This window comes from Pinus tabuliformis, chromosome 3_2 (genome assembly GCF_031772625.1).
Source record: "Pinus tabuliformis cultivar Carrire ecotype Pingquan chromosome 3_2, CPIR1, whole genome shotgun sequence".
Taxonomy (NCBI): Eukaryota; Viridiplantae; Streptophyta; class Pinopsida; order Pinales; family Pinaceae; genus Pinus; species Pinus tabuliformis.
This window is the reverse complement of record NC_142302.1, coordinates 430,517,865-430,545,164: the sequence shown is the minus strand read 5'-3', so window position 1 is coordinate 430,545,164 and position 27,300 is coordinate 430,517,865. Positions and strand designations below refer to the sequence as shown.

The window sequence follows — 27,300 nt, the reverse complement described above, 5'->3', positions numbered from 1 at the left end:
ACTTAGTTGCTTGAATCCATGGCCATGAGATTATTCTTCTTATTATCTTTTTTCTTGTTCTTCGGGTTTAGCTCTGGATGCAACTTCCAACACTTCTCCTCTGTATGGCCACCAATGTTGCAGTGGTTGCTAGGATTTTTGCACTAGTGTGTTGTGGTTGTCGTCTTTCTATCTTTTCCCCCTTTTTGCTTCTTCTTCCCCTCCTTAGAAGTGTCTTGTTGCTCCTTTTGCTTCGATCCACTTGATTGCGCTCATTTCAGGCCTATGTTCTCTAGGTACTATGCCTGTACACAAGCCTCGTCCACCATTTTGGGCTTGAACAGCATCACTTTCTCACGCAGATAGCAATGCAAACCCCCCAAATACACATTTGGGTTCTTTGGAGAGTACCCAACCTTATAGCCATCTTTCTGAATTTTGTGGTGTACTCCTCCACGCTTTGGCCTGGCTTTTGCCTGAAGTAATGCCATTGGATCCACTGGTCCTCCACATACCCAATGGGATAGAATTGTGACTCAATGAGGGTTTTGAAATCCTCCCACTTAGTCACTGGAGGTTCTCCCTCCAATCTTAGGGTTTCCGTGTGGCTCTCCCACCAAGTCAGTGCATGACCCTCCAATTTCAGTCGCGCAAATGAGATCTTCTGCCCTTCCTCAATCTGATGGACACTGAAATAAACTTCCAGTTGTTGCAACCAGTGGTTCAGCTTCAAAGCGTCGATCTCGCCGTGGTATGGCTTGATATCGACTTTTGCTTCCACTTTAAACAAGGATTGGTTCACGACACTCAAACTGGGTCGATCTTTTACGGGTTCTTTCTTCCGCTAGTTATCTGCATCTTCTCGGTCTCCAGATCCCCCTTCTGATTTGTCCTCTGAATTCGAACCCCCTTCTTCTCCAAATATCCCCAGCTTATTGCTTAGGGCCGCCATGAGAAGGTTTACATTATGGTTTATATCCGCGACTTGTTCTTCAAGCTGCGAAAACCTCACCTCTGCAGGATCACGAGGTTTGTTTATAGATTCGTCGCCCATGATTAGGGTTTTACGATTTTCAGCCTCGTCGATCTAGATCCCTACAATCTCCACAAAATACCCAAAGAAAACGCTCTGATACCAAATGATCCGTAAACTATCGTGGATATTCCACTGGACAACTTGTCACAACAGATCTGATAATATTATATTAAAAATCTGAGATTCTACACTATTACAGTTTCATTTAATTTCTAGATTTGTAAAATTAACTGTAATTAGTGCATGCACGTAAAAGTAAATCAAGCAAAAAAGTAGAGAACGACAAAATAAGTTCAAACATGCATAATACACAAGATATGCTCTCTGGGAAACCCTTTCGGGAGAAAACCCAGCTGGAAGGTGAGGTCATTTCGCTCTCTTTCCCTGTCTGGAAATATGGCTACAGATACAAAGAAGTAATGTATGTGGCCCATGGGCTACTACAGTGCACAGATCCTCTCTGTGTGTTCTACCTCCTATCTCTCCTGGCTATCTTTGCTCAACTATGGAACAAATGCTCTCGAAAGAATGGAATGCCTCTTCGTCTTAGTGGCCCGCAATGTGGAAAAAGTTGAAGTCGAGATTAAATCGGCAAGGGTCCAAAAGTTGAAAAAGTCGTTAAAGTCGGGAGTTTTTCGAAAAAGTCGGCAAAAAGTCGGCAAAATTAAAAAAAATACAAAAATATTCATTTTTTAAAAAATCCGAACTTTTTCAATAAACTCCCGATTTTTTCAAACAAAAAAAAATCATTAAAAAAATATCACGATTTTTTGGAAAAAGTCCCGATTTAATCCCGACTTTTTCGATTTAATCCCAACTTTTTCGACTTGCAAAAAATCGGCTGATTTAATCGGCCAGCCGAAAAAATCGAAAAATCGGGATTTAATCCCGATTTTTTCCCTACTTTTTCCACACTGGTGGCCCGGTTACAACACAGCCTAATAGCCCACTAGTGGTGAAGTTTGACTACATTAACTCGAAACTAGAGTTACAAAATAGACTCTTCTAGAGTCTTTTACATCACAAACATGTGACTAGCCCCTTTTCCATGAATAATGGGGGCTAACACGGCATCCTCCCAAACTATAGGTGTGAAAACAGGAAGGTCAACTTCTAAGTGGTATAACTTTTGCATACGGACTCCGATTGATGCGATTCGTGCGTCATTGGAAATCTTTCTGTGTGTAGAATAGCATGAAAAGGTGCGACGCTTTAACAGCAAAGTTTTACCCCAAAAAAACATCCTTTGATGCCTCAAAACGCTCCCGGAAGGTTTCAGACCTCGTTTTGCCAAACTGGGTCCCACTAGTTAAAACGGTCCCGTGAGCTGATCCTCCACATTTTCCACTCCAAATGCATCAAGATGGATGACAAACATTATAATGATCCAATTCGGATCAAAATCAATAACATATAACTCACTTATATAGTGGTTATATAAAATATATATAAATTAATTTATAATTATAAGATTATATTATATAATTTACAATTATATAGTTTTATAATTATTTATTAATTATAAAATATCTATATATATATATATATATATATATATTTTTTAAAATAAATAAATAAATAAGGGGTTATACTGGATAAGTATACTCCACCTCAGACCTGCTCAATGGTTTCATTAATGTCGATGGTCGATTTCAATAAGAGACTAGTAGACCTTGAGACTACGCTGACCAGACAAGGCGATAAAATCGAGAAGCTCCAAAACACAACAAAGGGAATAAAGAGTCAACTCGGGGAGAACAAGAATGAATTCAAAAAGGATCAGGCAGATTTTTCAGTTAAGGTGGATCAAGCTATGGTAATGTTGGGTTGTATTTGTACCAGCCTGAAGATTACACCCGATCAAATACTCCAGAATAATGAGGCTACTCAACATTTCAATTCTCCAGATTCATCAAAATCATCAGACGCACATGAGAAACCCGAGTCCCCAAAGACATCTTCCACACCTAATCAAGGAAATAGTAACACGAATTTTCAAAATAGGTAGCTCTGGAATCCATACACCAATATGTCGTTTTCAAATCAATACCCCTTTTTCGCTCCGCCGATAGCGACATATCAACGAAGAGCAAAAATCTAGCTATCCAAATTCGACAATAACGAAAAATGCAACGTTGCTTGGCTCAATAAAGAAGAAGAATATTTCGAGATTTACGATATTGACAATGATGATGAAAAGATCAGGCATGCTTCCATGAAAATGGAAGGCAAAGCATATAATTGGTATATGTGGTGGAAGAAGACGACACTTGCTATTAGTTGGAGGAAATTTAAGGATGCGTTCTTTAAAAGGTTCCAAGGTGTCAAGGAAGAAGAGTTCTTCTCAACACTCACCAGATTGCGACAAAAAGGAGATGTGGATGAATACACTCGAGAATGGGAGACTTTAGCAACACGAGTACCTAGATTATCAGAAACTTGTCTCATTCAATCATACACCTCGGGACTTAAACCCCATCTACAAGCAGAACTTGAGCTTCATGACATTACGTCGATAGAAGTAGCAAGACAAAAAGCAAAAGTTGCTGAAAAGAAATTTGAAAAGATGTTGTGGTCAAAGACTAAAAGAGTATATTCAAGAAGAAGATTTCCCCAGTTTGCGAACACGGATAACACAAAATATGTTCCACCACATCTTCGTGAAGGAGAAAAAACCAACGTGGAAATGAAAAGGATGAAAGAGGGCAAATGCAAACGCTATGGCGAAAAATGGGACCCTAAACATAGGTGTGCTAAAGGAAAAGAGACCAAAAACCTGTATAAATACGAAGCAACTAATGATTCAGACAGTGATGAATCAGACGTAGAAGAAATCGAAGATTCCCCAGAATTCTCTCCAAAACTAGATGACAAGAGCATTCCGCAAGTATCATTATCGGCCATGACAGGTATATCACAACCCCAGACATTAAAATTAAAAGGACATATCAAGAAGAACAATGTAATGGTTCTGATCGATACCGGTAGCACCCACAATTTTTTGGACTCAACCATGGCAAAGAGACTCAACATTTTCTCATTTCACATGCCCAACATGACGGTTATGGTAGCTGACGATAAGAAAATTGAAAAGGTAGGAAAATGCCATAAAGTCAAATTGCAGATTCAAGACTTTAATTTAGAATCTCTGTTCTACACTATACCATTAGGAGGAGTGGATGTGGTCTTAGGTATCCAATGGCTACAAACCCTCGGTACTTACTTTGCCAACCATCAAAAGCAATTTATAAAATTTAAATGGGAAGGGCAGAAATACAAATTATATGGGTTCCAGCCACCTAAGAACCAAATTGTATCATCATCCCAGATGATGAAAATGATTCGGAAGGGAGCGCCAACCTATGTAGTACAGTGTCATCAATTAGAAATGTTAACTTCGAATCTAGTCAACGAAGAAGCACCAGAAGTCCAAGAGCTAATTCAAAAACACGAAAAAGTATTCCAAGACCTTTCGATGAAGATGTCGCCTAAAAGAGATATCGAGCATACAATAGAAGTCAAAGCAAGATCAAATCCCATCAACATCAAACCATATCGATATCCACATCATCAAAAAACTGAAATTGAGAGATTAGTCCAAGATCTTTTAAAGTGTGGTATCATCTCAAAAAGTAAAAGTTCGTATGTTGCTCCAATTGTATTAGTTTGAAATAAAGATGGGTCGTTCAGATTATACGTCGATCATCGAGGACTAAACAAAATAACAATTAAAAACAAGTTTCCAGTTCCTTTTATTGATGAAATGTTGGATGAACTACATGGCGCTAAATACTTCTCAAAATTGGACCTAAGATCAAGATATTACCAAATCAAAATAAGATTGCAAGATGTAGCAAAAACTGTGTTCCAAACACATGAAGGTCATTACGAGTTTAAAGTAATGCCTTTCGATTTAACCAATGCACAACAACATTCCAAGCTACTATGAACGAGCTATTTCGTCCATATCTAAAGTTTGTGTTAGTGTTCTTTGATGACATTTTAACCTACAGTAAAACTTGGAAGGAGCACCTACAACATTTGGAGAAAGTTCTTACTGTGTTGGAAGAGCATCAGTTCTATGCCAAGAAGTCAAAATGCACATTTGGGAAGGAAAAAGTAGAATATCTCGGACATATAATATCCAAAGGAATAAAAGTAAATCCTAATAAGATCAAGGCTATAAGGGAATGGCCCAAACCAATTAATATCTCCAAGTTAAGAGGTTTCTTAGGATTGACAGGGTATTATCGAAGATTTATCAAAAACTATGCCCATATAACCGCAACCCTATCGAACCTTCTAAAGAAGAACTCATTTCGATGGAATGATGAAGCAGAAAAGTGTTTTGAAGACTTGAAGGAAGTTATGTTTAATGCCCCTATATTGGCAACTCCAGACTTCTCAAAACCATTTGTAATTGAATGTGATGCCTTGGGTTTTGGCATAGGAGCAGTAATAATGCAGGATGGTCATCCAATCACGTTTGAAAGCAGAAAACTCAATAAGCACGAACGTCTCAAGTCTACATACAACAAGGAAATGCTTGCTATTATGCACGATTTAGCGAAATGGAGACAATATCTCTTGGGAAGTAAGTTCTTAATACGAACAGATCATAATAGTCTTTAGCATCTCCTCCATCAGAAAATGCTATCTACAGAACAACAAAAATGGATAGACAAAATTGCTACCTTTGACATAGATATATTACATAACAAAGGGAAAGATAACGTAGTAGTTGATGTGCTGTCGAAGAAACATCATTAATCGCAGTTTCAGTAGTTGTGCCCGAATGGCTTAATGAGATTTGAATTGAATATGCAAAAAACCGACATGACTGCAAGTTGGGCCAATGTGTCATTTGGAGAGGTATTATTATCTTTCTTGACGCTGACTTGAAGGGAGATGCCTTGTGTTTGTCTTGGAGGGCTTTCATACTTATCTAATGACCCATACAAAATGTAACATGCCCAAGAAGGGTCCTTCATACATGACATAGACTCAAACTGACTTTTATGAGTAGATGACAAATCCTAACGGCTCACAATGGGAGTCATCACTAAAATAAAATTCCTTGCTCATGAAACCCATGAGATAAGCATTATAATAATTTTATTTTTCTTCTTTTCATCAATTGCATAAAATTACAATTACACATGTCATTATGTTCCAAACCTAGTTACATTTTTCAACAAGGTCGCCCAACAAGGCTAAGAGACATGACCCTTGGGTTTTCACACCCCTTGGACAAGTATATATACTAGCCAAAGGATAGGCTAGAGAGATCATGTGCGAACGACATCACTTGTGTGGATAGCTTAAGGAGGAGTCGCAATCTGTTGAAGAGGGCTGAGGTATTTGGTTAGAAGCTGCAGATCAGCAATAGCAAGGCCGAGTCTGCTAAAGCAGCGCTGCGTGTAGCCACAGCCCTAATTGTGACTGCAGAGCTAACAACTCCTTAGACTGGCAAGCTAAGCACTGAGGTAACAGGCCGAGCGCTAGCAAGAGTGTTGCCAGTGTTGAAGAAAATGTAACTAGGTTCGGTTTTCATTATGACTTGTAATTATAATTTTATGTAGAAAAGAAACAAATAAATTTATTATTCCTTGCATCATGGGTTTCATGAACAAGAAGTGTTTATAGGTCAAAGACCTCTTCTTGATGTCTTTAGGATTTGTTGTCTTGACATAAATATTATAAAGAAGTCATAAAAGTCAAGGTCTACTCTCCCAAGCAATTGTCACTATCCCTCTGGCAGCTCGACTATGAAGAAGACAATGATCTCCTTACTGGGAATGCCGGCCTATTTCCAAGCACTCATGTCAGCTCACAGTGCAAGCAATAGTCACTATAAATAAGGAATAATCTCACCTCTAAACGACAGTCATCTTCGGACATCTCTGCTGAATACAGTGAATAAGTGAAACGAAGAAGTATCACCGCATGTAGAGGATTGGGTACAGGATATACTCTCGGTTTACATCTTTTTGATAGCAAGTAACCTCAGCGAAGATATACTGTCATAGGACAGTATATAAGTGACTCCAATTGTTGAACGAAATCTACAGTACGTCGAGGTTGTGACTGTGACTAGAAAACAAGGAAGCCAAGACTTAAACAGTACCGAGAATTGTGAAGAAGACCGAGACCTGTGCCTTGACAGTAAAGCAGGAAGGAGACCAAGAATCTCCTTAGACAGTGACAGTCCAAAGAAGGAGACCTGTGACAATACAGTGAGAATTAAGAACCTTGTCATTTGAAGAACGAAGACTGCATTGGGATAGTGACAAGTGTGTTGGAGGTAATTTTGTATCTAGTGTTTTCAAGGGTCTTGGTATTCATCAACAAATATCTATAAGAAGAGATTGAAGGATTTTTTCTCTCAAGAGGAGAGGTTTTTGCCCTGGCTTGGAGCCAACATATTGTGTACTTGCATTTTGTTGATCTTCTAGTTTTGATAATCGTTTGATGATTAACGAACACACTATAATAAAGAATTTAACTAAAGGGAAGACATCACAAGCAGTTATCATAAAGTGAAGAATCATTAAGATATTGTTTTGCCCTATATTCTTCAACATGGTATCAGAGGTTCGTACAGGGCATGAAGGAGATCAACTATATCATGAAGAAGCTTGAAAGGAAGTGTTCATCATTAGCTGGCCTAATCAAGCAAAATTTCAAGACAGGATGGGATAAATTCTTCTCCTCCCAAGATCCCAAAGTTTCAAGAAATGAAGGACTATTCTCAGATCTCTCCAGAACATTTCAAGATGAGAACATATGGGTAATAGATAGTGGAGCTTCAAGACATATGACCGGGTATCACAAGCAACTCAAGACTCTGTCCAAAGGAAAATCTTCATATTCAGAGGAGCTTGGTGACAAGAGCTATCCCGTTAAAGGAATTGGGTCTACATCACTTGAGCTAAAAGGTGGAGGTAATATTCATCTCAATAACATCCTATATGTTCCAGGTTTGTGCAAAAATCTTATTTCAGTTTCATCACTAGGAGAAAAAGGAGATAGAGTTGCTTTTATAGATGGTAAAGTAGTTGTTTGGGCTAAATATTCAAGCATTGAAAAAGCAAGAATCATTGGAGTTCGAGAAGGTAGACTATATAGACTCTCATCTCCTCAAAATCAAGCACTTGTACACATCAAAATAAGCCCATGTGAACTATGGCATAGAAGATTGGGCCATCTCCATTACAAGATTCTACCAACTCTAAATTCCATTATTAATGGGATACCAAATCTGAAAGAAGAACATGAAGGGGTCTACAAAGGTTGTGCCCTGGGAAAGATTGTAAAGAAACCATTTGCAAATAGTACATCTAGAGCTCAAGAGATTCTAGATCTCATCACCCTGATGTATGTGGTCCAATGTCCAAATCCCTTGGAGGTCATCTATACTATGTTACCTTCATTGATGACCATTCAAGGAAAACTTGGGTTTATCTACTTAAAACCAAGGATGAAGTATTCACATAATTTCAAGAATTTAAGATAGAGGTAGAAAATCTTACGGAAAGGAAGATAAAGATCCTAAGATCAGATAATGGAAGTGAATACACTTCCAAAGAACTCATTGCTTCCTGTAAGGAGGCTGGGATTAAGAGGGAGCTTATTGTTCCTTACAATCCCGAGCAGAATGGAGTAGCTGAACGAAAAAATAGAGCTATAGAAGAAAGTGTCAAGGCTATGCTCCATGATCAAGATCTACCAAAATTTCTATGGGGAGAGGCAACAAACACTGCAGTGTACATCCAAAATAGAAGCCCTCACAGGTCACTTGGCAATATAACTCCAGAAGAAGTCTTCACTGGGAAGAAACCTAATATTGATCATCTCTAGATATTTGGATGTCCAATATATATTCACATTCCCAAGGACAAAAGGAAGAAGCTAGATCCTGCAAGCAAGAAAGGAATCTTCGTTGGATATAGCAACTCTTCCAAAGCCTACAGAATCTACATAAAGGAAGGACATCAAATAGAAGTAAGCAGAGATGTAATCTTTGATGAAAGCATTGCCTTCAAGAAATCCAAGGATCTCCCATCCGATTCTGATGAGGAAGATCTTCCTATATTCGAGGAAGAAGTTACAAATGAAGGAGAAGTCTCTCATCATGAAGAAGAAGGTCCCAGTGAACCAATCACTCTCCTTGAAGGAAGAAAGAGACCTTACTGGTTAACATCTACTCTTCAAGAAGCAGCAGGTCACACTGCAAGTAGGACATTTAGGGAAAGCAAGAAACCAAAAAGGTACTCAGGATCTGCAGCATACGTATCCAAGCTCACTGAAGGTGAACCTTCCACTTTTGAAGAAGCAATCAAACATCAAGAATGGAAGAATGCAATGAATGAGGAATACCAATCTATTATGAAGAATGGAGTTTGGGAAATTGTCCCAAGACCGAAAGACAAATCAGTGGTAACCTCTAAATGGTTATATAAGATCAAGCATGTTGCAGATGGAAGCATTGACAAGCTCAAGGCAAGATTTGTGGCTCGAGGCTTCTCTCAGGAAGAAGGCATTGACTATGAAGAAACCTTTTCTCCCACAGCAAGGTACACCACGATCTGATCTCTGATATCTCTGGTAGCATCAATGGGATGGAAGGTACATCAAATGGATGTCAAAACAGCATTCTTGAATGGTACCATAGATGAAGAAGTCTACATAGAACAACCATTGGGATATGAAGTAAAGGATAGAAAAACCCATGCTTGCAAATTGAAGAAGGCACTCTATGGCCTCAAGCAAGCTCCTAGGGCATGGTATACCATAATGGATGCATACTTGCAAAGATTGGGTTTCAGAAAAAACACGGCAGATCCAAATCTCTACATCAAGGTGGAGGATAATGAACCTGTCATTGTTCTTCTATATGTGGATGATCTTCTAATAACCAGAGTCAAAGAAAGAATTCAAGAGTGTAAGAAACTGTTGGTATCTGAATTTGATATGAAGGATCTAGGACTCATGCACTACTATTTGAGACTAGAAGTTTGGCAAGAACTAAATGAAATCTTCCTAGGACAAGGAAAGTATGTGATCGAGTTACTAAAGAAGTTTGATATGATGGAATGCAAACCCATGACAACTCTGATGATCACAAACATGAAGATATTGAGAAACTCTGAATCCAGTCCAGTGGATCCTACTAAGTATAGACAACTAATTGGCTCTCTGATGTATCTAGTGAATACTCAGCCAGACATCTGTTTTGCAGTGAATGTTCTCAGTCAATTTCAAATAGAGCCAAGACATGATCATTGGATAGCTGCCAAGCACATACTGAGATATCTGCAGGGAACCATCCACTATTGCCTAAAGTATGAAAAAGGGAAAGCATTCATCTAGAAGGATTTACTGATTCTGATTGGGGTGGCAATGAGAAGGATGGAAAGAGCATTATAGGAGGATGTTTTAGCCTGGGATCCTCTATGGTCTCCTGGATGAGAAGAAGGCAAGAGACAGTAGCCTTAAGTAGTGCTGAAGCCGAGTACGTTGCAGCCTGTGAAGTAAGCAGGGAAGCGGTCTGGTTAAGGAAAATGTTATCTGATCTGTTTGCAGGACCGTTGGACCCTACCATAATACGTTGTGATAACACCAGTTGTATAAGACTATCCGAGGACCCAGTATTTCATGGGAAAACGAAGCACATAAACATCAAGTTTCACTACATTCGAAAGCTAGTACAAGATGGCATGCTGAAGCTGGAGTATATTCCCACTGATGATCAAACTGTTGATATTCTGACAAAATCTCTTCCCAATAAGAAGCTTGTGTATTTCAGAAACAAGCTTGGATTGGTTGACATATCTTCCCTAGTTGAGAGGGAGAGATAGACACATCATTCTTGTCTTCATTTTGGAAGAAAGAATGGAGGATTGAGTAACCATCTGGCATCTAATACTCTTTGAGGATGTGTAGGGCATCCAAGACAAGAGTAGGCAAAAGGACCGATATTCTTTGAGGGCTGGGGACCCAAGATAAGAATAGTCCTAGAAGGTCATACTCGGTGAACACCTAGGTGGGTATGTACCTTGAGAGACAATGATGAAGGTGTCTATAATCATTAGTCTCGCCAACATTGTGCTCTAATCTATTGAGAGATAGAGTTGTCAGTCAAGGCCTTGCTATGTGACAATGTTAGTTATAATGATGCTATATAGATGGATTACTAGTCTGACTCTTCTTATGAGATCTCTTTAGTGTTGAGAATAGCCATGTACCATTTAATGAATACCTCCCTAGTTAAGAGGGAGTGTTGAAGAAAATGTAACTAGGTTCGGTTTTCATTATGACTTGTAATTATAATTTTATGTAGAAAAGAAACAAATAAATTTATTATTCCTTGCATCATGGGTTTCATGAGCAAGAAGTGTTTATAGGTCAAAGACTTTTTCTTGATATCTTTAGGATTTGTTGCCTTGACATAAATATTATAAAGAAGTCATAAAAGTCAAGGTCTAATCTCCTAAGTGATTGTCACTATCCCTCTGGCAGCTCGACTACGAAGAAGCCAATGATCTCCTTATTGGGAATGTCGGCCTATTTCCAAGCATTCATGTCGGCTCATAGTGCAAGCAATAGTCACTATAAATAAGGAATAATCTCACCTCTAAACGACCATCATCTTCAGACATCTTTGCTGAATACAATGAAGAAGTGAAACGAAGAAGTATCACCGCATGTAGAGGATTGGGTACCAGATATACTCTCGGGTTACATCTTTTCGATAGCAAGTAACCTCAGCGAAGATATACTGTCATAGGACAATATATAAGTGACTCCAATTGTTGAACGAAATCCACAGTAAGCCAAGGTTGTGACTATGACTAGAAAAGAAGGAAGTTGAGACTTAAGCAGTACCGAGAACTGTGAAGAAGACCGAGACCTGTGCCTGGACAGTGAAGCAGGAAGTAGACCGAGAATCTCCTTACACAGTGACAGTCCAAAGAAGGAGACAAGTGACAATATAGTGAGAAGTAAGAACCCTGTCATTTGAAGAACGAAAACTGCATTGGGATAGTGACAAGTGTGCTGGAGGTAATTTTGTATCTAGTGTTGTTAAAATTGGCAACTAGGGCCAAACTCCACATGGGTCATCTTATTTATGGCAATTTATATCTTTCTTAGATTCCTCTCTCCGAGAGGTTTAGGATTGATCTACAGATCATCCGATTCCGACATGTAAAAATGAAGATATGAATTTATTTGCATTATTGACAAATTGTCAAGGTCGGCCAACAAGCAAAACAGGTATTTTAACCCCCAAGCTCATCCTCAACGTTGCATATAAAAGGAGGAGACGTCAATTCATTCTTTCATCATCTCATCTCATCACATCTCTCTCTCCTCACTTGATTGGGTACGCTAATCTGGGCAGCAATCTCTCACATGTGCGAAGGAAGAAGGACATTTTATGTTTGGTTGTTTGACTGCATTGACCAAATTTCAGAAGGCTATATTTTGGGCTGTGTTGACCAACGTTGACCTCCTTTTGACTGCGCATTAGGTGAGGCATCTTCTCCTTGGCAGGCCGTAGATCTGGGCACTGAAATCAAGGTGATTTGACCTCCCATTTGACCAGCGTTGACTGCCCTAGATCTGGCAAGAGTTTGACTTTCGTTGACCAACATTTGACTAGACTTTTTCAGACTGTTTTGGACTATTTGGGTTTGCTATTAGAGGCCGAAGTTAACTGGGTTTGACCGAGTTGCTTAGAGGAAGAATTCTACCATGTTTGACCAGCGTTGACTTTTCTGGTTAGGGATTTTCTGTTGCTGTCATAAATTATCAGATTTGTAAATTTGTACTATCTCTCTCTGTTGAACTATTGAAGAATATAAAAAGAATTGATCAAGGGTTTCCCCACATTGGGGTTCGTCCTTGGCTGGTGCCACATCTTGTGTCTTCTTTTCTTGGCTTGTCTTCTACTGTTTATGTTTCTGTTCTATCCGCATTTTACTATCATGTTGATGTGATTGCTAAACTAGATATTGATATTGGGCTAATAAAGAAATTGAAGTAAATTTCTCTTAAGCATAGAACATACCAAAAATTAACATGGTATCAGAGGTTAGGTGAAGATAAAGCCCAAGCAAGAGTGAAAGAGCAATCACCGAAGATAGTTGGACAAGGACAAAAGGCTCAATGGGTTCTTCATCCCACTTCACGACTGAATACAAGCTCCGTGAAAAGTCTGACTATCATAGATGGAAGATGTATCTTGATCTGACATTGGAAGAACAAGAAGTGTTGGATTATGTGAAGGGGAACATCCCTAAGCCTTCTTCAAATGCACCGGCTGCTGCGAAGAACAAGTACAATAAGGCTGAAGTCAAAGCGAAGAAGATTATAAGAGATTCCATTGGCAAACATCTGGTGGCCTACATCTCTAATTTGAACACCTCCAAGGAGATCTACGACAGGGTTTGAAGAATTGATGTCGAGATGCATTCAAGAAAAAACAAGAATGGTGGAGCAAGAGATGCCTTCTAATAGAAGCAACCCCATTGCTTTCTCCACTCATTCCAAAAGGAGAAATAATGCAAGGTCTAAAGGTCATTTCAATGGAAAGCCTGGATCTAAGGGTGGAAGGAAGGGCAGGTGCTTTGTTTGCAATAAGTTTGGCCACTATGCAAGGGAGTGTCCAAATAGAAGGGACACATCACATGATGATGATCACAATCATTCCAAGGGCAACTTCAACAACAACAATCAAAGGAATGGCAGGTTCAATGGCAAAGGAAAAAGGAATGTGGGACATCATGGAAATGGTCAACCCTCCAAGAAAGCAAGGAACTCCAGGTATGAAGAATCAAATGTTGTTAACAATAAGCAAAAGGAATACTATCTTATATCGGCCCTCTCCACTACCTCTCCTCTGGACTCTTTGGGGAATTGGCTAATTGATAGTGGTGCCTCAAGGCACTTCACCGGATACAAGGAAGCTCTCTCTAATCTGATAGAGAAGGAGACAAACTTGGAGATTATTCTTGGAGACGATGCCACCTATCCCGTGAAGGGAGTAGGGAATGTTACCCTTCAATTGAATCAAGGTAACACGATTCATTTACAAGAAGTTCTATATGTACTTGATCTCAAGAAGAACCTAGTGTCCATTTCGGCAATGGAAGACAAAGGATACAAGGTGGCATTCATCAATGGAAAGGTACATGTTTGGAAAAGGAATTTTAAAGATGCTTTTACTCTTGGGTTCAAGGTTGACACTTTGTATCAAGTTGGAGGAAGTCCATTAGGAGCCATGTCTTGCGACACATCTCTACAATCTGAACTATGGCACCGAAGGTTTGCCCATCTTCATTATAAGGCTCTTCTCGATGTGAGACAGATGGTGACAGGAATGCCCGAGTTCAAAGTAGAGCATGAAGGTGTATGTCCAGGATGTGCCGAAGGAAAACTTACAAGGGGACCATTCCCCTCAAGTAATAGCAAGACCACCGATATATTGCAGTTGATACACTCCGACATATCTGGTATGATGCCCGTAAACTCTTTGTGGTGATACTTATATTATCTCACCTTTATAAATGACTATTCTCGCAAGACCTGGATCTACTTCTTGAAAAAGGATGAAGTGTTCACCTGGTTCCGTCACTTCAAAGCCATGATCGAAAATCAATCCGAGAAGAGAATCAAGATATTGAGCACTGATAATGGGACTAAGTAGGAATCAAATGAATTCCATGATTATTGCAGAGAAGTTGGCATTAAGAGGGAGACTACAACACCATACAGTCCCGAGCAAAATGGTGTGGCTGAAAGGAAGAATCGTACTATTGTAGAAGTTGTTCGTGCCATGCTTCATGATCAAGGGCTTCCAAAGTTCCTATGGGCTGAAGTTGCAAATACCGTCGTGTATGTTCAAAATCGATGCCCTCATCAAGCATTGGACTCCAAGACTCCCGAAGAAATGTTCACTGGTAAGAAACCTGATGTCTCTCATTTTAGAATTTTTGGAAGTCCCGTATATTTTCATGTGCCGAAAGAGAAAAGAAGCAAATTGGGTGCATCAAGGAAGAAAGGAATCTTTGTGGGCTATAGCAAAAATTCTAAGGGCTATAGAATTTATGTGGCTGGTCAAAGGGAAGTTGAGATAAGTCATGATGTCACCTTTGACAAAGATATGGCCCTCAGCAAGATCAACAACCTTCCTATCCCAAGGAAGGACAAAGAAGCTGACACCGGAAAACAGGGTGAAAAAGAGGACGAGACGATGCCTGATGTTGATGAACCTATGGATCCTATTGATCCTCCTCCCCAAGAGCCCTCCTCCTCCAAGAGGAGACCCTCATGGCTTAGGGAGACTCTAGAAGATGCCAAGAGACATATTGCACCAAGGGGGACTTTCTGTGAAAGCAAGAAGCCAAACAGGTATCAAGGATACTTGACTGTCATGAGCACTATCATTCAAAATGAGCCTTCATCATTTGAAGAAGTCGTGAAGCAACAAGTATGGAAGGATGCTATGAATGAAGAATATGAGTCTATTATGAAGAATGATGTCTGGGATGTGGTCCCTAGACCCTAGGACAAATCGGTTGTCACCTCTAAGTGGCTCTACAAAATCAAGCATGGAGCTGATGGAAGTGCAGAAAAGTTCAAGGCTTGCTTTGTTGCTTGAGGCTTCTCTCAAAAGGAAGGTGTAGATTACGATGAGATATTTGCACCTGTTGCCCAATACACCACCATCCGCTCGATCATAGCCCTTGCTGCCTCGCAAGGATGGAACCTACATCAGATGGATGTCAAGACCGCTTTCTTGCATGGTTCGATTAAAGAGGAAGTCTATGTGGAACAACCCGAGGGGTTTAAGGTTCATGACCGGGAATCTCATGTATGAAGAAGGCTCTCTATGGCTTGAAGCAAGCACCCCGAGCTTGGTAGGAGAGAATTTATAGTTATCTGATGAAGCTGAGATTCACTAGAAGTGAAGCCAATCCGAACCTTTACTTTAAGGTTGAAGGTGATAAACCTCTCATACTGGTACTTTATGTGGATGAACTCTTTCTGATAGGTGCAGACCCTCTCATTCACAAATGTAAGAAGGAGTTGGCTTCTGAATTTGAGATGAAGGACCTAGGACTGATGCACTACTTCCTAGGGTTGGAGGTCTGGCAAAAGCCAGGAGAAATTTTCCTATCTCAAGGAAAATATGTTGTGAAGATATTGGAAAGATTTGGGATGGTAGACTGCAAGCCTGTGACTACCCCGATGGAACTTAACTTCAAGAAGTTATGTGGTAGTGCTGTTGGACCTAAATTGGGAAATGCTTCTGAGTATCGTCAACTCATAGGAGCACTGATGTTCTTGGTGAACTCTCGTCCGGATATATGTTTTGCAGTTAATACATTGAGCCAATATATGGTTGAGCCTCATCATATAAATTGGATTGGCGCCAAGAATCTTCTAAGATATCTTCGAGGCACAATCACTCATGGACTGAGATACACTGCCAGAGATGTGAGGTTGCATGGTTATTCGGATGTTGATTGGGCCGGCAGTGTGGTGGATCGCAAGAGCACTTCTAGGTGTTGTTTCTCTTTGGGTTCTGCTTCGATATCCTGGATGAGCAGGAAGCAAAAGTCAGTTGCCTTGAGCACCACTGAGGTCGAATACATAGGTGTGAGTATGGCCTCCTGTGAAGCTGTCTGGTTGAGGAAGCTCTTCAGTGAGCTGTTTGGACATGTGTTGGATACCACCGTGATCCTCTGCGACAACCAGAGTGGGATCCGATTATTAGAGAATCCTGTATTTCATGATCGCTCCAAGCACATAGATATCAGGTACCACTTTATCCGAGATATGGTACAACGAGGAGCAATAAGACTCCATCACATTAGGACTAATGAGTAGGTCGCCAATATTCTAACAAAGCCCCTGGGGAAGGTTAAGTTCTTAGCCTTCCGAGAACGACTTGGAGTCGTGGAGAGACCCTCTTCTGAGGGTTCTATATGATATGGACATTGAGCTCTAGGAGCTCCGGGGGGGTTGGGGTACTTCTTGGAGCAATGAACAACCATAGGGTGAGTGGTTCAGCCTTCCCCTAGTGGTTTGTTGTGTACAGGGTGAGTGGTTCAACCTTCCCCTATGATACACCGTGGCGACATGTAGGCGGGATGAGTGGTTCATCCTTCTCCTGCTAAGACATCCTACCCATGCAGTCTGGGACTCATGGGAAGTACTTCTCATCTGGCCAATGAGTAGGGAAATGAGGATAGGGACCATAGTACTACTGATGGACGCATCATGTACTTTTGTACTCCCTATGCTAGGATGACCGATATTGATCTGGGATCAATTGGAATTGACTTCGGGTCAGTAAGAGTGGTATGACACACTCTCTTTTGATTGGAACTGGCTTTGGGTCAGTAAGAGTGGTATGAGACACTCTCTTTTATTTGGGACTAACTTCGGGTCAGTAGACAACGGTATGATACATTCTCGATCACTTCTTCTTCATAGTTCAGCAGAGCAGATCAGTGCATTGATGGCAGAGATAGTATCGACTGGCAGATGGATTAGCAAATGGAGTTCTCCCTAGTTGAGAGGGAGTGTTAAAATTGGCAACTAGGGCCAAACTCCACATGGGTCATCTTATTTATGGCAGTTGATATTTTTCTTGGATTCCTCTCTCTGAGAGGTGTAGGATTGATCTAAAGATCATCTGATTCCGACATGTAAAAATGAAGATATGAATTTATTTGTATTATTGACAAATTGTCAAGGTCGGCCAGCAAGCAAAACAGGGATTTTAACCCCCAACTCATCCTCAACGTTGCATATAAAAGGAGGAGACCTCAAGTCATTCTTTCATCATCTCATCTCATCACATCTCTCTCTCCTCACTTGATTGGGTACGCTAATCTGGGCAGCAATCTCTCACACGTGCGAAGGAAGGACATTTTCTGTTTGGCTGTTTGACTGCGTTGACCTACATTGACCGAATTTCAGAAGGTTGTATTTTGGGCTGCGTTGACCAGCGTTGACCTCCTTTTGACTGCACATTAGGTGAGGCATCTTCTCCTTGGCAGGCCGCAGATATGGGCACTGAAATTGAGGTGATTTGACCTCCCATTTGACCAGCATTGACTGCCCTAGATCTGGCCGCAGTTTGACTTTCGTTGACCAGCATTTGACTGGACTTTTTTGGACTGTTTTGGGCTGTTTGGGTTTGCTGTTGGAGGCTGAAGTTGACTGGGTTTGACCGAGCTGCTTAGAGGAAGAATTCTGCCCTGTTTGACCAGCATTGACTTTTCTGGTTAGGGATTTTCTGCTGCTGTCATAAATTATCAGATTTGTAAATTTGTACTATCTCTCTCTCCTGAACTATTGAAGAATATAAGAAGAATTGATCAAGGGTTTCCCCACATTGGGGTTTGTCCCTGGCTGGTGCCACATCTTGTGTCCTCTTGTCTTGGCTTGTCTTCTACTGTTTATGTTTATGTTCTATCTGCATTTTACTATCATGCTGATGTGATTGCTAAACTGGATATTGATATTGGGCTAATAAAGAAATTGAAGTAAATTGCTCTTAAGCATAGAACATACCAAAAATTAACAAGTTTTTCAAGGGTCTTGGTATTCGTCAACAAATATCTATAAGAAGAGATTGAAGGGTTTTTCTTCTCAAGAGGAGAGGTTTTTGCCCTGGCTTGGAGCCAACATCTTGTGTACTTGCATTTTGTTGATCTTCTGGTTTTGATAACCATTTGATGATTAATGAACACACTATCATAAAAGAATTTAACTAAAGGGAAGACATCACAAGCAGTTATCATAAAGTGAAGAATCATTAAGATATTGTTTTGCCCTACATTCTTCAACAGGCAGAGACTTAGATAATTGGATAGTTGTAAGTTGAGATCTGCTAGGTGTCAAGGAAGGTAGGTTAAGGCCTACACAGAGCTGGTAGGACCTTAACAAGGTCAGAACAAGCAGACTGAGGTCTGCTGAACGTGGACAGCCAATTTACAGGCAAATAATAGCAAGAATGTAAGGTTGGTAGCAAGGACAGCAAGTGGACAGAAGTCTTCAGTCAAGTGACAGTGGGCTAGGTTGCAAAGGAGAGCCTAATGGACTAGTCCTCAGCCTTAAGTGTACAGGTCAAAGGATAGACCTGATATTGGAAATTGTACAGGGAGTGTAAAGGGCCATGATCCCTGGTATGGGAGCCCTAAGGTTTTCTTATTGAAGGACTAATAAGAAATAAGTTTTGGGCCATAAATTCTTGTGTACTATATTGATCTCATTGCTATTATATTTCCATTGTGCAAGTCATTTTAAAGTTATGGTACCACTAGTGTGTTTATGTTCCTAGCTAAGGCATAGACCAAACCTAGGGTGTGTGGAAATTCTAACAGGGTTTATCCCGAGTGGTTGTGGGGTGGATTGTTATCCTTCCCAACTAAGTTCTGTTCTCAGTGTCATGTTGAGCTCATAATGAATGTATTTTTGTAATGGCTTTGAACTTTATTGTTGACCTAGCCTTGTGACTTGAAGAATTGAGGGGTTACCCTAGATATCATCCTCGAAATGAGCAAAGTTCTTAGGGTTTCCCAAGATGTTACTTAGAAGAAAATTGAACAATCTAATCTCCTCAATTAGATGGATAAAAGAAACAAACATGGAGGATATGCCATAAAAATAAAAGACGAATTGAAGGAAGCAAAGAACCTTCCAAATTTTATTTAAAGGAAGCAAAAGAAGAACCTTCCAAATTATTGTAGTATAATGAAAAGTTTAGAAAGTAGGGTGATAAGTTCTCCAATATGCAAGACCTTAATCTAGCACTAAGTAAGGAGGTTAAGAATTTAGAGCAAAGAATCATGTGCAAAGGAAAAAGGATAAGGATAACTCAAGGCAGAATTAAGAAAGAAAGTCTGAAAATAAAAAAGGTTGTGTAAGCATAAACAAGATTTTAAGTATGTGGAAATGCATCTACAAGAGGCATAATCAAATACCAAAAAAGTTGACAATAAAAATTATAAGATAGTTAACGAAGCCCTAAATATTGAGAGGTTAAGTTGAAGGACACCATCACCATTCAACTTCAAAATGAGAATGAAGATATAGTACAAGAAGATTGGCTTTAAGGTAATTGAAGATGCTAAGATCCAATTAGAGAGGGTAAAACCCAATTTAGAAAGATTAACAAAAATGTTTGAAGGCGTTATCTCTCTAAAGTAAATATAATTGAAGATCAAGAACAGAGACTATGGCATGCCGTTGTATTATAACAAAAGATTAATGATATGGGTGTGTAAAACAAAGAAAACAAATCAAAGGTAGAACCTTAGCAACACCCTTCATTGCCAAGAAAGTTTGCAAGAAAAATTAAAAAAACCATCTTCAACACTAACAGGGAAAAATATTGTAGAATCAATGGCATTCATGGAATTTGACATAAAGAAAAAATTACTCAAGAAGATAGTATCACACACCAACAACTACAACAATGCATGATATCAAAGGAAATAAAGCTATCAAGAATTGGTGTCAAAAGGAATTAAATATGGATGGATAGATAACCACCAGTGGCAAAAGTGGAAGACCAACTAAATCTTATTCCTTAGTTTCATGGTATGTTATGACCTTAATGGGAATATATATGAGGTTAAATGTATATGTAATAACCAGTCAAACTAGTAGTGGGCCAAAATGTATATATAGAAGTCAACAGAATCATTATTGAACACATGGATTTGTACTGGATATATTGATGTCCCTATATTATTCGGGACTATTGTCCTAAGTATAAAGAGTTGTTATGTAACCGGTCATTATTATCACTTTAGGAGCTATGCTTTATGGATATACTTGGTATACATTTAGTATGCGCAGGTTTCTGATGCTATCGTAAGTATTGGCTTCTTTCAGGTTTGCATACCTCACACACTTCACTTGACTGGACAGTTCACCTTTGCTACTATGTGATAGACAGTTCACCTTTGCTACTATGTGATTGATCAAGTTCTAATGAAAATGTCATCAAACATGGAAATGTGACAGAATAACAAGAAATTAGACATCAAAAGGAATTACATCGAGATGATAATAACTTGAGTACTATGCCCAATGCGCTGTGACTCATGACCACTTTTGTGATCCATAAAACTATAATACCATATAAAAGCCATAGAAACACACTTGTACTAAATCCCTTAGGATGAATATCAGAATGTAGAATATCTGTCATCAGACTTCTTAATTCATTCAAGTGGGTAGATAGCAGTTATTTAAAAGTAATGTGTATTCACATTTATCTTGCATTTGAAGTGTACACTTGCGTAGATTCATATTATTCTTGGGTTTATTAAATATTGTGAGGGATCAAATTTCTTTAGATGTAAATTTTTATTATTATTATTAATATGTGACATGAAATTAGATGGTAAAAAAATGTATACATTTAAAAATTTGATTTTTCTCAATACTTGACAGACCTAGATTTAAGATGGATGTACATTAATTTATATCTTTTAAATATTGTCACATAAATGACAATGTCTATATCATAATAGGCTATAACAGGCTATAGAACACCTTAATACTCTCGGTGCAATAAAATTGTTACAGACAGCCATCACAGAAGTATTGTTGTTCATCCTCAACTTCGTTCCTGCTATAGAGTTTCCATTTGCCATGTTCTAAGTGTGTTTGCATCTAGATGCCGTTCATCCTCAACTTCGTTCCTGCTACAGAGTTTCCATTTGCCATGTTCTAAGTGTGTTTGCATCTAGATGTCGGTTTGGGGTGAAAATCTCCAGGTTGAGGTTGATGTGATAGCATCCTCCCTCAATCTGATACTAACATACCTGGCAATTATGGTGTCATGGCTTGTGGCCTTTCTTTTGTTGGTGTACATACACCATGGACTTAAGTTTCCTTAGGTCATTGTCTAATCACTGTGCATATTTGACTTGTTACTGCTTGGTAGGTGAACCAAACCCCCCAAGGCGAGGATTCATGCATGCTCCACAATTAAGGCAGGGAGTATAGCGCGGTAGGGTAGACGGGGTGGTATGGTTGTCGAACCCAATTGAGGTAGGCTGGGTGGATAAGGTCTTTGAACCCAAATGAGGTAGGCTGAGAAGGTAAGGCAGAGAGGAAGAGGCGGGATGGAATGCTAGGTAGGAGGGGGCATGAGGGAAGGGCAAAAGAGCAGGCAGTAAGGATGAATGTGAGGCAGGGCTGTTTGATGCTCAAAACGTCAATAGGAAACACACTTAAATAGCTCAAAATTGTAAGCTTAGCTATTGATCTGTAACAAATTTAGCTATTGACCTTTTGAAAAGTGAATTTTGATTTTGCAATAGATTTATTGGAGACCGGCGATGTGAGGCGGCGAATCTAAAGAACCAGCAAATCAACATTTTAGGGGTTATGGCTGCTGGTATTGGATCTTGAATTAGATCTTCACCTGGTCCATAACCGGGTCTTTATCTGTGCGAATATGTGCCTGGGGTTCCGGCTGCTGGGCCACACAGTAGGCTCTTTCTAGTTTATTATAAATATAGGTGATCTCCCTGTGATTATAAAACATATGTATAACAGATAAAAATAATAATAAGGTTATGACTGAGCCACACATCAAATTGGTGAACAAGATTTTTTTTTTGGCTGGTGAGCCAAGTGATTTTGGTTGTCACAATTTGATTATTAAAGTTTAATAAAGTGTAAATATTATATTTCCTCTATAACCGTATAAAAGAAACACCTACTTTTAACCATATAAATTTATTTATTTTTTCTATTAATTCATGTTCTTCTCTTGCTGTTGTGTTTTATCATACATCTTTGACGTGTGATTGTCATCTGTGCAATGTTTACAATACTATCTTACTGCATTGGCATATCCATTCATACTCTCCTTTTAGGAGAGTGGGAAACTGCTTACTCTTTCTTATATTGTTGACTTTCACTTGGTTTCCAACTGAGCTCCGGAACCGTTAGAAGTAAGAATCAAAGTCAAGTAAAGGGCAATAAGAACATACCTTTTTCACGATGAGTTCAGATTGCGTCCCTTTACCACAGGCAGGCGCCCCAGAGATCATAATCTTCAAGGGCTTTCGTTTCGCCTGCCAAAACAATGTAATTAAACAGCTTCAATCTATGAATGCTTCAGCATTTCATTTATTATTTCACAAAATCAATCAAATTGAATCTGAAATCGATTGAATCATCACCATGGCCATTGGTATTACAGCGCCCCTCTTCCTGGTACAAACCACCTTAGCTCCTCCTACTCTGTTACCCCTAATAACGTCTCCAATTCTGAGCACCTGGTTCCGTGAAGATTCCCGGAAAGGAAGCGCCGCCCCTGCTGAGAAGCAGCATGGTGATGAAGTAGTCGAAATCGGGGAACATGAGAAAGAAGCCGATGGCGCCCGGTTCGACTGCAATGGCACGTTATTAACTATGCTCAGGCTGGCCATCATTGAACAAGTTAACTGCCCAGCTGCTGACACACTTCTCCTCCACTGGAATGGTCTGGATTCAGACCATGTATGGGCATTTAAACTTGAGCTTTCGCAGTTATACAATCCTGAATATGGGAAGGGATAAATAAAGACAAAAACAAAAGATGCTCTCAGTCAAATTTATTTATATGTTCATTTCAAATGTACAAACCAAACTTTAGAATTAAGCCCTATGAAAACATCAGTAAGATTCCTTTCAAACGTCTTCAAATGTACGATCAGACTTACAATTAGGCTCCATCGTGCACTTGCTCGATCTGATTTATTATATGCTTAAAATATGACCAGGCTCACATCAAAATCATCATGTTTTCATTAATATGTGACTGATATTTTTTCGGACGATGGAAAAATACAATATTGACATTTTAATATTAAAATTCAATCAAAATACATGTGTAAAAAAGCAAAAAGAAAATATTTAGGAGAGTTATATTTCATAATTATTAAAATTAATTTAAATTTTGGATTTATTAAGTGTTGAGAGGTATCAAATTTTGTTGAGGTGTAAGTTTTTTTTTGGGTGTAAAATTTGAGGAAATGTTTGCACCTGGTGTGATTGAATTTATTTAGGCACATGATAGGTTCGGGGTTAAAATAGATCTAGGCTAGTTTGAGTCATATGCGAGCATTGAAAATTTGTTTCACTTGATCATTTTAAATATGTTAAATATGTATAAGATTAATCTCGTTATTTTAATTTTAAATTTGCTCAATTACCTTAATTTGTTGAGATGATAGAGACTATTAATAACTTGAATGATGGAAAATGATGAAATACAAATTTTGAATACAAATTGACAATGTAATAATGTTGAATGATAGAAAATGTGAATAATAAGAATGTAGCCAATGGGGCGAGGGCTCAGAGGTTGGAACTCTGGACTTCGTAGCCCTCGTCTTCGTGTTGCTTTTCCTTTTGGTGCAGAGTTGTGGTGTTGCCTTTGGCCAGCTTATGGTGCACAGTTGTTATCCTGTATTCAAGGGGTCTCAGCATTGAGGAGGGTGTGGATTTTGGAGGCTTCCTTACCTTCTTCCTCTATGTTTTTGTGTTGTTGTTACCCTGTGCTTTGGTGTGCCTTTGACTAGTGCTTCTAGTGCGGCCCTTAACCGTTGTCACGTCCTAGCGTGGGTTTTGTTGCTCATTCTGTAGCGCATAGTGTTTGGGGTCGTTTGTTGTGTGTCTCGTTGTTGGTTGCTCCATCTAGGTGCATTTTTTTCTGGCATGGCTACTCTCGGCTTGGTGGTATGGTTGTTGTTGACGTATGGCTGAGGTTTTGGCCCACATTTGCATCCTTCTGGGTCCGACCCTACGAGGTTCAACCATTTATCTTGGTCCCCTTTTGGGGTTGTTTGTATTTCAGGCCTTTGCACCATTATGTAAATTTATGGGGCCTTCGGCCCGAGGTTATGACTTTATGTGTACAATCCTCCAAGGTCCTTTGCTAAGGGATTGTTTTTTTTGGTGCTTTTGATCGACCTTGTGTTGGTTGTTTGGATATCTCCTGAATGTGTCTTAGCATTTACAAAATGTATTTTCATTTTCAGTAACAAAATTACCAGATCTTTTCTCAAATAAAAAAAAAATGCGGTTAATTACAAATAGTCTTCGTTGTGATTAGTCTCAAACTATTTTCTTCTACTGTTCTTATTGTCACACTTGTTAGTTTTGTCATCTTGTCATATGTATTATACGAAAAGGGCAATTGAAATCATAGATCATTCAAATCTTTGACTCGGACTATTGTAATAATGTCATACCTTATCTCTCTTGCTCTCTAATACTAATAGTAGTTTTCTCCAAAGTTAATCATTGTGACTTCTGGAGTGTTAAACCTCAAGTAAGTTTCAAGCGTAGTTGTTTTATATTACATCATTTGAATGCAACGTGACTAATGATGTTGAATGATGGAAAATGGGAATAATAAGAATGTAGTTAATTACAGTTTCAAGAAGCAAATATTTTAGGTAAGTGAACATTTTATTTAAGATGAAAATTCAAGTATTTCATTTATGGTTGAATTACTTAATGCGAAAATCAATGCACGTCATCATTACTTTTTTTGTGCTTATACTAAAATCAATGCACGCTATTAATCTAATTACTTTGAAATTAATGTACATCATACATATAGTTACATCAAATAAGAAATCAACATCTACATTGAAATCAATGCATCTAGTGCAAGCATTCAAATAGAATTAGAAACCAACATCTACTCTGAAATCAATGCATCTAGTGCAAGCAATCAAATAGGATTAGAAATCAACATCTACATCGAAATCAATGCATCTAGTTCAAGCAATCAAATAGAATTAGAAATCAACATCTACACTGAAATCAATACATATATTGCAAACAATTGAAAAAGATTAGATTAACAACTACATTAAAATCAATGCATTGAGTGAAATCAATTAAATATGATTAGGAATCAACATCTACACTGAAATCAATGCATCTATTTCAATGAAAACCAAAATATTGATGGCTTTCTAAACCCAATTTCTTTTACCTTTTGTAAAAACCTTACTTCCTCTTCCTTTGTGGTTAATAATGTTCAATATGATATAATATATGTATTTATATCTATGTGTCTCTTTCTTCTACCCTTTCTCTCCCCCCTCCATCTATGTGTCTATCTCCCTCCCTCTCTCTCCCTCCCCCCATCCTCCCCCCCCCCGCTCTCCCCATTTCTCTCTCTCTCCTTCCATTTATCCTTGTTTTCCTCTCTATCTCACCCCCTAAACACTCTCTCTCTCTCTCTCTCTCTCTCTCTCTCTCTCTCTCTCCCCTTCCATTTATCCTTGTTTGCCTCTCTATCTCACCCCCCTAAACACACACACACACACACTCTCTCTCTCTCCATATCTATCTATCTCTCCCTCGCTCCCTCTCTCCCCCCTCCATTTATATCTCTATCTCCCTCCATCTCTCCTTTGTTTCTCTATCTCACCCCTTAGACAAACACTCTCTATATCCATATATATCTATCTCTCTCTCTCTCTCTCTTCCCTCTCGCTCTCCTCTCTCCCTCACTCTCTCTCTCTCTCCATCTCTCCCTTGTCACTCCCTCTCTCCACCTTTCTCTCTCTATGTCTTTACTCTTCGCTCCCTCTCTCCTTCTCTCTCTCATGTCTTCTCTCTCTCTCTCTCTCTCTCTCTCTCTCTCTCTCTCTCTCTTGTCCCTCTCGTATTGAAGGAAATGTAACTAGGTTTGGTATTCATAAATGTACTTTTGATATTTGTATTTATTCAAGAAAAGAAATATTATTTTTATAATATATGTCAATGAGTTTCTTGCTCATTGAAATAGGTCTAGCACAAGTTAAAGTGCTATAAGTGAGTCAAATAGTCAAAAGAAAATGTTGAAGACCATAAGGGCATGTTGCACCATGTATTTGTTTGTATAGAAGTCAAAGAATACTCCTCCAAGCAAAGTCAAGTCTCCTCCAAAGCATGGGCACCATCAAAGAGTCTCCTCCAGGCATATGATGCCACCAAAGAAGCTATCTGATGTAAGCATAACAAGCCGACCTGCAAACAGTCTTCAAGTCAGCCTAAAAGGAGGGGCAATCCTCTATATATAGAGGTTGTCCACTCCATTACAACGTAAACCAAGTAGCTCTGAAATCTGTGAAGAAAAGAGGCAAGAGAAAGGGTAACAAAGGATGAAGAAGAGGTCTCCTAGTGTAGCGAAGGAAGGAGGAGAAAAATTGAAGTGAAGAGGATTGTTTCTAGGGTTAGAAATAGTCACACGT

General features: G+C 39.2%; 1 protein-coding gene across 3 annotated transcripts in view; it reads right to left on the bottom strand.

The window, feature by feature from the left end:
• LOC149181167 (adenylate kinase, chloroplastic-like) overlaps positions 1-23,849 on the bottom strand; it is a 230,748-nt gene extending 206,899 nt beyond the window's left edge. For 2 of the 3 annotated variants that reach the window (XM_089416475.1, XM_089416477.1), the window contains exons 1-2: positions 23,245-23,723; positions 23,053-23,136 (exon numbers count right to left, since the gene is read on the bottom strand). In XM_089416475.1, the coding sequence (XP_089272601.1) occupies positions 23,053-23,136; positions 23,245-23,496 (336 nt within the window). In that variant the 5' untranslated portion in view covers positions 23,497-23,723. Of the gene's footprint in view, positions 1-23,052; positions 23,137-23,244; positions 23,724-23,766 lie in introns of those variants that run through there. The other variant, XM_089416476.1, reaches the window with a different exon arrangement.
• Positions 23,850-27,300: the final 3,451 nt, after the last annotated feature.